The sequence below is a fragment of the Eumetopias jubatus genome, unplaced genomic scaffold, assembly GCF_037043125.1.
Source record: "Eumetopias jubatus isolate StellerSeaLion01/CBP00866 unplaced genomic scaffold, mEumJub1_p1.0 scaffold_8, whole genome shotgun sequence".
NCBI lineage: Eukaryota > Metazoa > Chordata > Mammalia > Carnivora > Otariidae > Eumetopias > Eumetopias jubatus.
In genome coordinates this window covers 9476052-9491352 of record NW_028274814.1, presented here as the reverse complement: position 1 = coordinate 9491352, position 15301 = coordinate 9476052, and the positions used below count along the sequence as shown (strand labels likewise).

Below are 15301 nucleotides of genomic sequence, written 5' to 3'. Positions count from 1 at the left end.
CGGTCAACACTTTCAGTCACCTTCACACCTAGGGCCAATTTAGAATCATCAAATTTAAAGAGCAAGGTAAACTAACTGAAAAGGCATTCAAATAAATTGTCATCAACTGGTAACTGAGAGAAGAAAATATTTCCATATAGGACATATTTTGTAGATATTTAAAAAGAATAAGGTTAGGGCGCCTGGGTGGCTCAGTTGGTTAAGCGTCTGCCTTCAGCTCAAGTCATGATCCCAGGGTCCTGGGATCAAATCCCACATCGGGCTCCCTGCTCCGTGGGGAGCCTGCTTCTCCCTCTGCCTCTCTCTCATTCTGTCTCTCATGAATAAATAAATAAAACCTTTAAAAAGATAATTAAAAAAAAGAAGGTTAGCTCCGTGCGTGCTGCTGGGAAAACATCTGGATTTTTTTTTTACAGGCAAAAGGTAGTTAGTGAACAGTAGCAGTATGATACCATCATTAGTTTTTTTCTCTTTTTAAATAAGAAGATATAGATACATATATGTGTTTTCTGAATCAATCTACAAAATAGAATTAAAAGTAATTATCACTTAAACAATTAAAATGGAGGAATAGGGAAGACTCACTTTTCATTTTATACTTTTTTTTGATGTTTGGATTTTTTTCATTTACATATATTACTTTTATTACTAAGATGAACACATTTATTACTTAAAGCAACCAAAATCCTCTATCATTTTTGCGTATTTTTCAGCTTACACACAGTTTTAAAGCGGCCACTAGTACCTTTAAAATTAAGAACCACCTCAGACTCCTCCGTCACTCTCCCTGCTTTATTGTTTGCTTACTGCCTATCTTTCGCAATACAATGTAAGCTCAGTGGAACAAGGTCTTCATCTGTTTTTCATCACTCCTGTATTCCCAGCATCTAGCACATACAAGGAATTTAATACACAAGGCGGGGGTGTGTTGAGAGATTATACAGAATGAACTATGCCAGCCAAATCTCAGTCTAGGTAACTACTCCTTAACCCCAGAGAAGATTTTATTTACAGTATAGGTGAACTAAATCAAGTCAATTGGATTGTAACCTATCCAAATGAAGACTATTTGGTGAGCCGCAGGGACTCGAAAAACAGCATCCAAAGCACAATAATTTTTCTAGGTTTCTCTAGCACATTTCCTTGGTACGAAACATCAATTCTGTATGATGAAAATATCCTATCAAAGGTACAGATACGCTGTATTGTAAAGCAAGCAAAGATGAAATTCCTCAGTTGTTTTGTTTTTTGGGTTTTTTTTGGTCAGATGAACACATCTTTTAATGTCATCCAAATCTCAAGTGTTCTATGCTCTGTTCAGTAGACAATCTTACAGTATCTCAAGTGCCTCTGACATTTTGAGGAGTGTCTTATATCTCAATCCTGAGCCTGTTGTGCAGTAGAAGAGTATAACAGCCACTGTAACAAGGAATTACTGTTCTGGGGAAGAAAAAAAAAGAAATTAGCATTCTGGTTTTTCTCTAAATCTCCAAAAGATGGTTATTAGCAGTCAAGCCTTAAAAAGAGAACGCCAATGTTCTGGACTTGTAGACCTACCGACCAGACCCTCACCCATGGTAGCTTTCAGGTTCCATCTTTTGTGAGAGTCTGTTCTAATCCTCCCTTCAGTATAGCGATTATCCCATCCTCTTAGAAATCCTGAAATAATTAGTCTGGGGTTATGCTGGGGCATTTTTTTTTTTAAACAAAATCACCCTAGTGATTTCAATGGGCAGCCAGAGTTGAGTATACCAATCTCTCTTTAAATCCAACAGACATACTGAATATTATTCAAGTTCTGGCTGAATTCTCCAGAAATCCTCATTAAGAAAGCCTATAAAATTTGGGGGTGGCTAGCTGGCTCAGTCAGTAGAACATGGGACTCTTGATTGTGGGGTTATAATTTCGAGCCCCACACTGGGTGTAGAGGTTCCTTTTTTTTTTTTTAATGATTTTATTTCTTTATTTGACAGAGAGAGACACAGCAAGAGAGGGAACACAAGCAGGGGGAGTGAGAGAGGGATAAGCAGGCTTCCTGCAGAGCAGGGAGCCCGATGTGGGGCTCGATCCCAGAACCCTGGGATCATGACCTAAGCGAAAGGCAGACGCTTAACGACGGAGCCACCCAGGTGCCCCTGGGTGTAGAGGTTCTTAAAATAAAAATCTTTAAAACAAAAACAAAAAAAGAAAGCCTGTAAAATTTGTACAGAAAATAAAATTTTATATTTCCTTTTGATTATGAATCAAAATTAACTTTGTTTAAAGAACTATGGATTATTTCCCACAAACCACATTATTCTCTTCTCTCAAAGCTAAAATCCTATTAAATTATTTTAAAAGAATTTTTGATTCCAGCAACTTTTTCAGTGATACTTCACTGGACAGTTTATAAATTACAAAAAGCAATTTTCCACAAAACATTACCTATTAAAAGATATAAATGAAATTGTTAAGTTCCTTAAACATTTGAAGGCAAAAGCACAGAATGAAATGTATACTAAAAGAGTAATTCTAAAGAGCAATAGCACAGTGGACCATATTTACAAATATAATTTAAAAACTGGTTCAAGGGGCGCCTGGGTGGCTCAGTTGGTTGAGCGGCCACCTTCGGCTCAGGTCACGATCCCAGGGTCCTGGGTTTGAGCCCCACATCAGGCTCCTTCCTCGGCGGGGAGCCTGCTTCTGCCTCTCCCTCTGCCTGCCACTCCACCTGCTTGTGCTCTCCTTCTCTCTATCTCTGTCAAATAAATAAATAAAATCCTTAAAAAATAATAATAATAAATAAATAAATAAAAATAAAAAAATAAAAACTGGTTCAATTAGTAAATTATTGCAATTAGGAAAAGTCCCGGGGCACCCAGGTGGCTCAACCGGTTAAGTTTCTGCCTTTGGCTCCTGGGATCTAGCGCAGCATCAGGCTCCCTGCTCAGTCTGCTTCTCCCTCTCCCTCTGCCTCTCTCTCTCTCTCTCTCAAATAAATAAATAAATAGATAAATAAATAAAATCTTTAAAAAAATTAAAAAGCCCCAAATTCAGTGATCAAATCTTTGGGACGATGTACTACCCCACACCATTATTTAATACATATATATATTTTTAAGTAATCTCTATACCCAGCATGGGGCTCGAACTCACTACCCTGAGATCAGGAGTTGCATACCTTACCAACTGAGCCAGCCAGGTGCCTCTGACCCCCCGAAACATCATTATTTAAAAGCATACAATTTTATCTGCTGATGTCCACAAAAGCAATTCTCTGAAAATACTTTCAAAAACTAATCAAATTTTCAATCCATGGGTATCCTAACATTCTTAGATTTATCTCTAAAAGTTTACTATAAATTTTATTATATTCACCATGTGAAAAATGAAAGTTTAAAAGTCTGAATGGAAATAGCTGGCGTATCCTTTCAATTAGAGAAGCAGTTACAGAAATCTACAGGCACAGCTGAAGTATCTTAAGACAACTAAAAGGTAGCAGTTACAGTTTAAATCCATCTCCCTCCCACTTTAAACTGTGATACATCATTAATTAATAAAACCGTATAGGGAAAATGGGTAAATTTTACCTAATGTGTCAATTCAACTTTACATGATAGAAGTGTGTCCTAAAAATGAGAATGATATTTAATGGACTGAGCCACCCAGGTGCCCCAAGAATGATATTTAAAGAAAGAAAAGGAATAGTTACCAAACCGAAGACTTTAGATTCTTCTCTCTCTGCTTTTGAAAGGTGCCTTTGTTATTGTGCTACTGATATAGTTAACAGCCAAAAGGACTAAACTCTGCCTTCTGTTATAGATAAACCAGGTCCACTAAGTAAAAACTGTGAAGATTTAACAAAGGGCACAACTTTGAGCAGTATAGAAGAAAACAAAATAAAACAAAACAAATGAATCTCAATCAGCCAAACAGAAATGACTTCTAGAAATTAACACTGTCAAACAATCTGGCAAAGGAATTATTCCTTTTTACAGATTTTCTTTATGTTCACAGATAATTTATTTAAGATTATCAAACAGACCTAAATTTCACAATTTCTGATCCAGTTCCAAAATAGAAACGGTGCTTTATAAAAAGACACTAAGAGTATCTTTAAAATCCAAGATTTCTTCATAAATTTGCTCCTCAAAACAATCCCTTGAACAGACAACAGTAAGGAATGCTCTCCCTCTTAATTATGAGACATTAAAAGAATCCTTATCCTATTCTGTTTCTGAAGGATCTCTGCATTCACAGAAAAAGGCTTGTTACTAAGAAGTCCTGTGATAGGAATATCTCAATTTGTGGGTCTAACTTGATGAGAACACTGAGGGGCAGGGTTGTTAACTATTTCTCCTAAGTAAAAAGTTCCAAAGCAGAAATGGTTTCAAGACAGCCCAGGTACTTCCCAGATTCCTGAGAAAGGGACTTCAGTACTTCAAAACATTCTTATTTCCAAACTTTCTGAAGAAGTTGACAACAGAGAAAGCCCGGGAAGATGAAAAAAAGAAAAATCACATCACTACAATGCGATCTTAAGGAAAAAACATTGACCTTAAGATGAACATTGAGGAGACAGATAAAGCACTAATAAATTCAATAACTCAGATGTTATATCCTAATATATTATAATCTCTTTGTTCCTTAAAACAAAGCAGCTAATTTGCTGGATAACAAATTAAATTAGAGCTGCTCTGAATATTTTCATTTTCTTTCTTTTTTCTTTAACTCATGATCCTGAGATCAAGATCTGAGCTGAGATCAAGAATCAAACGCTTAACCAATTGAGCCACCCAGGTGCCCCATGAATATTTTCATTTTCTGCTGTGAATTATTTCCCCTACCTTTTTCATTTCTTCAACATATGCAATCATGGCTTCCTCTTTGGTCATATCACCCAATGAACTCCAAGCATCCCTAGAAATGAGAATATCCAAATAACAAAAAGACACATTTTCCAATGGCTCAGAATACAATTTATAGTCAATGCTATAGGGTCATTAATTTAAAACAGGCTCTCTACTTAAAGCCTACACAAAGATATTATGCTCTCAAAGGATCACTTAAATGTACCATCTTAAAGAAAAGGATCAGAGTAAATAAACTGTCAAATTGAATAGTATTTAAAACTAGTAAATACACAGCCCATCCATAGATTATAGACCATAGATTACAGAGACTATATTATATATACTATAGAGCAGACACTATAGACTGTTGAAAAATATTTGCTAGGAACTCTTCAAAAATTTTGTATTACAAAGAACAGTGACATAAATGAACATTTTAGAACTCTACATGAAATGAACTATCACAGCCATGTTTTAAATGAACAGAAGTTTTGCTTAAAAGTTTCCATTAATTTAAACAGGAGTCTAACTTATACACTCAAAAAATACAAGTGGTTTCCTACTTCTAAAAAAACAAAAATGTGAGGCAGAGGACATTTTTAAACCCCTAGATAATGAGAAGAGTCCTTTGAAATTTTTGCTGAAAATGAAAACCTTTCTTTTTACATATTTTTTCCAGAAGCAGTTTAAATCAACCAATGGTCATTTCTGAGGAAAAATCATAAAGTAAATCAATTTTCCTAAAACAGATTAGGTAACATACTGCTATTACATTTGACCTATTATCTATGACTATTCATAAAGAACTTAGAGGAAAGTACCGTACTAAGAAATCCTCAAAAGAGTTTAAGGACTTCCAATGCAGTGTAAAGAAATTTAGCCATTGGGTACCTGTGTGGCTCAGTCAGTTGGGCATCTGCCTTCAGCTCAGGTCATGATCCCGGAGACCTAGGATCAAGCCCTGCATCGGGCTCCCTGCTCAGCAGGGAGTCTTGCTTCTCTCTCTGCCCCTCACCGTGCATGTGCTCTCTCTCTCTCTCAAATAAATAAGTGGAATTAAAAAAAAAAGAAATTAAGCCATCAAAATGTGTGGCTCTTAAGACATGCTTCACCAATTAGCATACTCTGTTCATAACGTACAGTCTATGTTACAGAGGTATCTCCGGCTATTTTATGATTTTCTTAAGGATATTAAAAATCAAATTTCTATTCAAGTACAGTGGGACAGGAGGAACACAGCCTAGATAAAAAGTTAGCACAGCAATCCCTTAGTCATACGCCTAGTTATCGTCTAAAGGCTCAAGGCAAACAGTGTCACTTGGCAAGTAAAGTCATTATTTTTCTTGGTAGGTACAAGAGGCGGAAGAGTTTGTTTGTTTAACTGATTTTGGGAGTTGCTCTTCTTACGATAAATGAAAAAAACTCTATCAAAGGAAAGACTAACTGAAAATGATATTTTTAAATCTTTGATACACCTTTTGGTTTTATCTTCTTCTCTTCCCCAAGACTTTTCTATTTGTATGAAATTGTGTTAAAAGCACATGGAAGATAAAAATTGGATCTAGTACGTTAGAACACTTCTGCTCAGACTAATACATAACCACACAAATAAGTCATATGATAATTATGTCACTAAAATAAAATCCCTTTCATAGCTCTCTATGTGAAATTACCATTTGTATCTTCCAATAGGATCCCAGAATCCAGGCCTTGAAAGTTTACAGGGTCCTTCAGTTGCCTGCTTATAGAAGCTATAGAATTTGAGCATCATTTCATTTGTTGGCTGAAAAGAACCTATTGGAAACATATTAAATACAGATCACTGGAGAATACAATCGATAATCTAAGGCTAGAAATCAGCTGAGCTATACCAATAGTGATTTTTAAATATTTCATCAATAGTTCAGATAACCTTTTATTTTTGTCTTACAGAAACAAACGTTATGGCTCTGGTGGTTTCTATACTCTTTTGATTTAAAAAACTCAGATTTTTACACTTAAATAACAATGCCTAACATAATCCAGTAAATAAAAGAATAAATGAACAAACAGGCCGTAGGTGTTATTAAAATAACTGGCAAATGTCATTTAAAAAAAGCAATACATGAAAATATAGAATAACTGCATTATGCAACTATAATAAGGTATTTTTTTATTCAAAGATTGTGACAAACCAAACTGACTAGAATAAATGAAAAAGTTAAATGTACACTCTGCTTAATGGAACCTCCATATTAAGAAATTCAACTCCTCGGGGCGCCTGGGTGGTTCAGTTGGTTAAGCGTCTGCCTTCGGCTTAGGTGTGATCCGAGTCCTGGGATCAAGCCTCCAGTCGGGCTCCCTGCTCAGCAGGGAGTCGGCTTCTCCCCCTTCTTCCCATTCCTGCTCTCTCTCACTATCTCTGTCTCTCTCAAATAAATAAATAAATAAAATATTTTTAAAAAGAAGAAAGAAACTCAATTTTCTTGGCCAAATTTCAATTTCTTGATGAATAAGGAAGTTTGGCTAAAATCAACCACTGTGGGCACCCGGGTGGCTCAGTCGGTTAAGCGGCTGCCTTCGGCTTGGGTCGTGATCCCAGGCTCCTGAGATCGAGCCCCGCATCGGGCTCCTTGCTCCGCGGGGGGCCTGCTTCTCCCTCTCCCACCCCCCTGCTTGTGTTCCTGCTCTCGCTGTGTCTCTCTGTCAAATAAATAAACAAAATCTTTAAAAATAAATAAATAAAATAAAATCAACCAGTGTGTGCTGTGGTAGAAAAAGAATTAATCCAAGACAAAAGCAATTTCTCGGGACCCCCGGGTGGCTCAGTAGGTTAGGTGTCTGCCTTCAGCTCAGGTCATGATCCCGGGGTCCTGGGATCGATTCCCATGCGGGGCTTCCTGCTCAGCAGGGAGTCCGCTTCTCCCTCTGCCTGCCGCTCCCTGATTGTGCTCTCCGACAAATAAATAAAATCTTAAAAAAAAAAAAGACATTTCTCACTTCCTACCTCTGTAATTTTGGACACATCAATTTCGTTGAAAATCAGTCTTCATATATGTCCCTAGTGTATCTATAAGCTTTTTCATGTTAAAAATTTCAAACTGTGGGGTGCTTGGGCATCCGGCTAAGCATCAACCTTCGGCTTGGGTCATGGTCCCGGGATCCTGGGATGGAGTCCCATGTCGGGCTCCCTGCTCAGCAGGCAGTCTGCTTCTCCCTCTCCCTCTGCCCTTTGCCCCTGCTCGTGCTCTCTCTGTCTCTCAAATAAATAAAATCTTTAAAAAAAAAATTCAAATTATATGCATGAGTGGTATAAGTTGCAATACTTAATAACAGGGAAAATTGGAATGCAAATGTTTTATAATAAATAATTGCCTAAATAATTATGATACATATATACAACAGAATCGTTTATAACTACAGCCCTTAAAAATTATATGGCATTAAAGTATAAACAATGGCTTAAGAAAAATTTCACAATCTACTATAAAGTGAGAAAAAAACAGTAGTTTAAAAATAGCATATCCGGGGCACCTGGGTGGCTCAGTCGTTAAGCCTTTGCCTTCGGCTCAGGTCATGATCCCGGAGTCCTGGGATGGAGCCCCACATCGGGCTCCCTGCTCCGCAGGAGGCCTGCTTCTCCCTCTCCCACTCCCCCTGCTTGTGTTCCCTCTCTCAGCTGTGTCTTTCTCTGTCAAATAAATAAATAAAATCTTTTAAAAAAATAGCATATCCAGTATAATCCATTTTTGCAAAATAAGTATTTATATACATAAAAAGCAGAATAGAAGGAAACACATAAAAATGTTAAAGAAGATATCTCTGGAGATAGTAAGCATAGAGATTATTTTTATTTTCCTTCTTGCTTCCTTGTGTTTTAAAATTTTTTACATTCATTGTGTTTGTATATTCTACACCAAAATTATTATAAAAATAAAAATTAAAACTGTAAAAATATTTTAAAAACTTTATAGATTGCATAATAAACAGATAACATGTAGTAATCAAAAACGAGTAGTTTATAAACATTGTGAAAATTACAACATAGACAAACTGAGAGCTGGTGTTTCAAGTTTGGCCAAGAATGAATAATTAATTCCAAAATCACAGTAACAATTATCTATATATAATAGATGCTCCTTTAGGAATATCTATTAGATATATTATTCCAATAATATGGTCCTTCTTTATATATAAAAGGTAAAAAAAAATGGCAAAATTACAGTTAAAATGGTTATGTATTTTTTTAAGCTTTGAAATAAAGTTTTATTTGAAAAATTATTTTTTAAATGGTTACCTATTTATTTTTTTAATGGTTACCTACTTAAATAAAACAAACTAAATTTAAAACACCAAGAGCCTCACTTCATAGTATCTTCAATAAATCAAAATAAGATATAAAAGTTTATTTTTTAAGTTTATTTATTATTTGTTATGAGTGACATATACATTAGAATAGATTACAGCAAAAACTGATAAGGTATTGTATATACTTTGTGTGTAAGACACCAGATAAAGTATAATCTGTCACACACATATTATATGAGAGCCCCGATGCAGGGCTCTATCCCAGGAAACTGGGATCATGACCAGAGCCAAAGGCAGACCCTTAAGCAACTAAGCCACCCAGGGGCCCCTGTTCTCTTAATAACAACCCCCTCCTATGTCCTTCCCTAGTTCTACGTTTGAGATTATGAAAAGAATACTATTTTGTGTATATTTGTTTTCAAAATCTTTTGAATCTCGGGCGCCTGGGTGGCTCAGATGGTTAAGCGTCTGCCTTCGGCTCGGGTCATGATCCCAGAGTCCTGGGATCGAGTCCCGCATCGGGCTCCCGGCTCCTTGGGAGCCTGCTTCTCCCTCTGCCTCTCTCTCGCTCTCTCTCTCTCTGTGTCTCTCATGAATAAATAAATAAAAAAAAAAACTTAAAAAAAAATCTTTTCAATCTCCAATTAATGAATTTTTATTAAACAGTGTTGAATAGTCATTACCAAGACAATTCATGATTAAAATAGAAAACATCAAATACTGCGATAACGGTGTATTCAGTGAGTGTTCAGTGAGTTTTACGCTCTGGCACAGTAATAGTGCTTAAAGGCATCATTTAAAAAAATACAATTTTAGGGGCGCCTGGGTGGCTCAGTCGTTAAGCATCTGCCTTCGACTCAGGTCACGAGCCCAGGGTCCTGGGATCAAGCCCCACGTGGGGCTCCCTGCTTCTCCCCCTCCCACTCCTCCTGCTTGTGTTCCCTCTCTATCAAATAAACAAATAAAATCTTTTTTAAAAATGTAAGTTTATTGTGAAAAATAATTCATATAATGAAGAAGGATAGGAAGTAAGAGATAAAAGTTCCCCTTGCCTAGCCTCTCCACAGAAAAAAATATTTGAATAATGGCTTTAAACTTCCCAACTTTGGTCAAACACATAAAATTACAAATTCAGAAAGCTCTGTAAACTCTAAACAGGATAAATTTGAAGAAAACCACACCTGGACACATCACGGTCAAATTGCTAAAAGCCAAGGCTAAAGAGAAAAATTTTGGAAAGTCGCCTGAGAAATGACACATTAAATACAAAGGAACAACTGGACTGACTTTTCTCCTAAGCTGCAAGGAAGGCCCGATATAAGAATAAGAAACAGAATACTAGAACAAGAGAACAGCACACACAAAAAAGTCACAATCATATGTATTTATTAAAATAAATCATTTTACAAGTGAGTATAGCTATTCTTTCCTTTCCCTCCCTTCACATCGAAAGTTTCTGAAAGGCTTAAATAGTACACTTCATGAGCATGCGGCACCAAGCATCCCCAGCCCAGTTTTTTTTTTAAACATATCCTAATCCGCAGTCATTAAGTAAGACTTCTGTTTTCAGCAATAAAAACTACTCACAATCTTGAAAGATCAGCAGGTAATTAATTAACACTCTTTACCTTCCCTCCAATTACATTCCTTTTTAAACGCAGAAACGAAGGAGGTTAAATCAGCAAGACGACAAGCAGAAAGACTAAAGGAGGCGAGGTTCAGAAACCGGGGCCTCCGGCCTCGGGGGGAGGCTTCTGCAGCCGGCACCCAGCGCACTTACCATTCTTCGGCAAACTCTGGATCACCTTCACCGCCGCCTCAAACCTGGTTTCGTGCACGGATCTCGGGTCGGCCATCTCCAGCCGCCAGCGCCGGCCCCACTCCCGGGCCCAAGGTCTGTCGGCTGGAATCAGGCAGCAGCAGCACCAGCTTTCCCAGGAGCCTGCATGAAACTGGAACAGGGAGCGCAGCCGCGGATCAACATGCCCAAAGGGAGGAGGCCCACGCAGCTGGTCACTGCCCCGTCGCTCGGCCCTATCCAGGCCACACAGATCGAGGTGGCCCAGCTCCTTCCTCCTCCCCGGGGCGTGACCTAGGCCGAGGAGCCGGCCCGCCGAGACAGAAAAACAACTCACCGAGAGGAAGAGCATCTCTAGCACAACACGGAGGGGCTCCGGACACCCGTGGTCGCGGAGCGTCTCTCCCACCCGCAGGACCCTGGCGGAGCAGCCACACTCCCCATCCCGGCGGGGTCCGTCGGTCAGTCGGTGCCCTCCCCACAGCCCCGCCCCAGAGCCACTAAAGGACCCACTAGCTGCCGCCGCCGCTGCGGCCGCTCAGCCGACTCCACCCACCCGCCCCGCGTCCGAGGCGACGACGCGCGCTGCTGTCGGTCGCCCGGGTAGGGCCACAGGAGAAGGCCAGGCAGGGAAGTGAGATGGATCGGGTTCTCGGTTTTTGAACAGGCCGGACGGCCGCGTCCGTGCCCGTGCAGCCGGACAGTGGGAAGCGCGCAGGGGACGCGGGGTTGGATCTGCACCAGGGCCCAAAGGTACCGCTGGGCGAAAAAAAAAAAAAAAAAAGACCCTGCGATCCAGGGCCCCTGCCCTCTTAGGTTAAGGTTTGAGGAACGTGATGGGACGTAAGAAAGGGCTTTGGATCCCGATAGGCTCGGTGCCAACCTTATGTTCTGCCATTCGAGTTCTGGCAATCTTTACAGCACCCTAAAGAGTAGATGAAAGAATCTGAGATGCTGGATCAGTGTTGAGCAGTGCTTGGGCCGCGATTCTTCGGCAGCTTTAGCCGCCTTGAGCCAAGAAAGTCCGAGAGTAACCAAAGGTGTGTGGGAAGGTTGCCCGCTCCCAGACTGGGCCGGGAGAAGCGAGGGGACCTTCCCCAACACCACCACTAACATCTTGCCCTGGGGAGCCGGGCACAGCCCAGCTTCAGCCCGATTTAATAGGCCGCAGCGCTCGGGGGAGGGAGCATTGAGGACGCAGTACGGACTGCCAACCCTTGAAGGGCGTACCCTGGGCCTTAACCTTTGTAGTATAACACCCCGCAACCTCAGGCACCCGGAAGAGGCCCCAGGCCCATATTGGGGGTACTGAGAGGGGTTTTAAGGATGGAGTCCTGCGGCCCGGAAATCCCCGAATTGCCAGGGCCTCTTTGTCAGTTCCGGGTGGGTTAGGAGGGTTACTAGCAGAAATCTAAGCGCAGACTATAAGTTACTCCTCCCTCTGAGCCGCACTGCCGGCATTTACCTTGGCCTTGCGGGGCAAGGCCCGTCCGGTATTGTCCCCAACGCCCGCCCCTGGCCCTGCCCCGTGGACTTGTGGGAAATGTAGTCCCCCACCCCCTCCGCGGCGCTTCCGGATACCTCCCTCTGCGGCCCGCGTTCTTCCCACCTGTTCCGGTTCGGTTTCTCCGTCCTTCCCGCTGCCTAGCACTGCGGGGCCAATTCACAATGCCACATCCGCTTCCAGCAAGAGAGACCTTTTGTGATACCTTCAGAGGTATCCTGATGAGACCTGGTGTGAATCGGAGAGCTGGGGTCTAATTTTTTGCTGCTGCTTGCTTACTAACTTTGGGGGCAAGTATCTGAAGGCAGGCGCCGTTTAGGTAATTAAAGACTACCGTTTTCCTGGATGCCAGGTATTTGCCAAGAGAATGACACACGTTCCAAAACCGCTATACGGTGTTTACGAATGAGGAAATGGAGGTTCACGATAACTAATTCGCCCAAGGTCCCACAGGTTAGTAAGTAGCAGAGCCAGAAGCAGTCCAAAACAATCCTCTTGCTTTAGATCTTGGAGTTTTTCTAGGACGCCCAAGTTTTAACAAACTAACAGTTTTTGTAATTTACTCAGACTAGGAAGAATTTGTGTTTTAATATCTGCTGCTTCCTCTCCTCTTTGTTTTTTTATTATATTCATTTCAGTTTCAATCTGTTCAGTCATGCATACTTATAAAAGGGCTTGGGTGTTTATTTCTAAGTCTTCATTGTGACAACTCTTCAATAAGTTTATGTAATAAGCAAATGTATGCTTGGTATTTAGGTACGGATGAATAGGAATTTTCTGTCAGTGGTTTTGTGGAATTTCCATTTGCAGGTAGTGTGGATTTCCAATCAAGGAGAATAGCATAAGGAGAAAGGAAATTGAGATTATTCAGATAAAGGTTTTTAAAAGTAGCTCTTTCATGTAGCTGTGCTGATTTATATGTGGTAACTCCTACTGAAACACAATGATGAATATGATGGATTGACTCAGTTCCTAAGCTGCCTTCCATTTATGTGAACAACCTATAATTCTACCTAAAATATATCTCATGGAACACTGGTTAGTTAATATCTTTCAGTACCTTCAGAACAGTGCCTGATATGAAGCATTGTTTTTTTAATTGAGATTTAAATGACATACATTATATTAGTTTCAGGTATACAAAATAATGATTGTATATTTGTACATATTACTAAATGATCGCCATAATAAGTGAAGCATTCTTTTTTCTTTTAAAGATTTTATTTATTTATTTGACAGAAAGAGAGCCCAAGCAGGAGGGAGAGAAAGGCAGGGGAGAGGGAGAAGCAGACTACCCACTGAGCAGGGAGCCTGGCCGCAGAAAGGCAGAAAGATGTTTAACCAACCGAGCCACCCAGGCGCTCTAAGTGAAGCATTCTTGCTGGTGTCTTTCTAGAGATTTTTTAATTAAGAATGGGCCCACTTCTACACATGACCATAAAAAAGGTAAAATAGTATCTTTATGTGTTTTAATAAACATAAAGGAGTAAATGTTAAAATAACCAAAAAACTATTGTTTTAGATGCTCTTTCCTTTACAACCATTTTTAAACTCCTACTATGTCCCATGGGATGTAATTAACACTGAGGTTACAAAGTCCCTCAGGGAACTCAGTCTAGGGTGGTAAGTAGCCATGTAATATAATAATCACAACACAATGCAAAAGTGTTAAAATTGAAGGATATAAAAAGAGCTATATTATGTACACAAAAACAAGTACAGAAATGTTCATAACAGTACTATTTGGTAATAGCCCAAATTTGGAAACAACTCAGTGACCATGAACAGTAGAGTAGATACTACTGAAGAGCAGTGAGAACAAACGAACTACACCTATTCATCATCTATGTATCTCATAGACTTAATGTTGAGGGAAAAGAATCTAAATTCAAAAGAGAACATAATGGGTGATGCCATTTATATAAATTTCCAAAACCGGCAAAAGCAACATGTTTAAATTCAGGCTGGAGATACAGTGTCTGGAAAGGGGATGAGGGAAACTTGGGGTTCTAGTAACATACTATTTCTTGAATTAGATGCTTATTACATGAGTATGTTCAACTTGTGAAACTATTGAAATGTATAATTAAGATTTATTTGAAGCCTAAAAAAACAAATGAATAAATAAAAAGCAGAATCAGACCTATAAATACAAAGAACAAACTGATGGTTGCCAGAAGAGAAGGAGTGGTGGGTTGGGCACAATGGGTGAAGGAGAGACAGAAAGACAGGCTTCCAGCTCTGGGATGAATAAGGCATGGGAATAAAAGGCACAGCATAAGGAATGTAGTCAGTGATACTGTAATAATGATATAATTGGACAGATGGTAGCTACACTCGTGGTGAACGTAGCATAATGTATAAATTTGTCAAATCACTAAGTTGTACACCTGAAACTAATGAAACGTTGTGTGTCAGCAATACTGAAAAGAAAGAAAACGGGGCTCAGTCTGTTAGGTGTCTGCCTTTGGCTCAGGTTATGAGCCTGTGTCAGGCTCCCTGTTCAGTGGGGAGTCTGCTTCTCCCTCTCACTCTTCCCCTACCCCCTGCTTGTGTGTGTGCTCTCTGTCAAATGAATAAATCTTTAAAAAAATTTTAAGAAAAAGGGCACCTGGGGCACCTGGGTGGCTCAGTTGGTTAAGTGACTGCCTTTGGCTCAGGTCATGATCCTGGAGTCCCAGGATCAAGTCCCGCATCAGGCTCCCTGCTCAGCAGGGAGTCTGCTTCTCCCTCTGACGCTCCCCCCTCTCATGCTGTTTCTCACTCTCTCTCAAATAAATAAATAAAATCTTTAAAAAAAAGAAAAAGAAAAAGGGCACCTGTGCAGCTCAGTCGGTTAAGCTTCTGCCTTCGGCTCAGGTCATGATCCTGGAGTCCCAA

General features: G+C 39.9%; 1 protein-coding gene across 6 annotated transcripts in view; it reads right to left on the bottom strand.

Moving 5' to 3' along the window:
* LOC148163645 (acyl-CoA-binding domain-containing protein 5-like) overlaps positions 1-11478 on the bottom strand; it is a 42223-nt gene extending 30745 nt beyond the window's left edge. Inside the window, exons 1-4 of one of the 6 annotated variants that reach the window (XM_088025501.1) lie at positions 11255-11474; positions 10900-11071; positions 6506-6626; positions 4827-4899 (exon numbers count right to left, since the gene is read on the bottom strand). In XM_088025501.1, coding sequence (XP_087881627.1) covers positions 4827-4899; positions 6506-6626; positions 10900-11071; positions 11255-11269 — 381 coding nt within the window. In that variant the 5' untranslated portion in view covers positions 11270-11474. Of the gene's footprint in view, positions 1-4826; positions 4900-6505; positions 6627-7818; positions 8289-8345; positions 8503-10899 lie in introns of those variants that run through there. The other 5 variants (XM_088025502.1, XM_088025503.1, XM_088025499.1 and 2 more) reach the window with 5 other exon arrangements.
* Positions 11479-15301: the final 3823 nt, after the last annotated feature.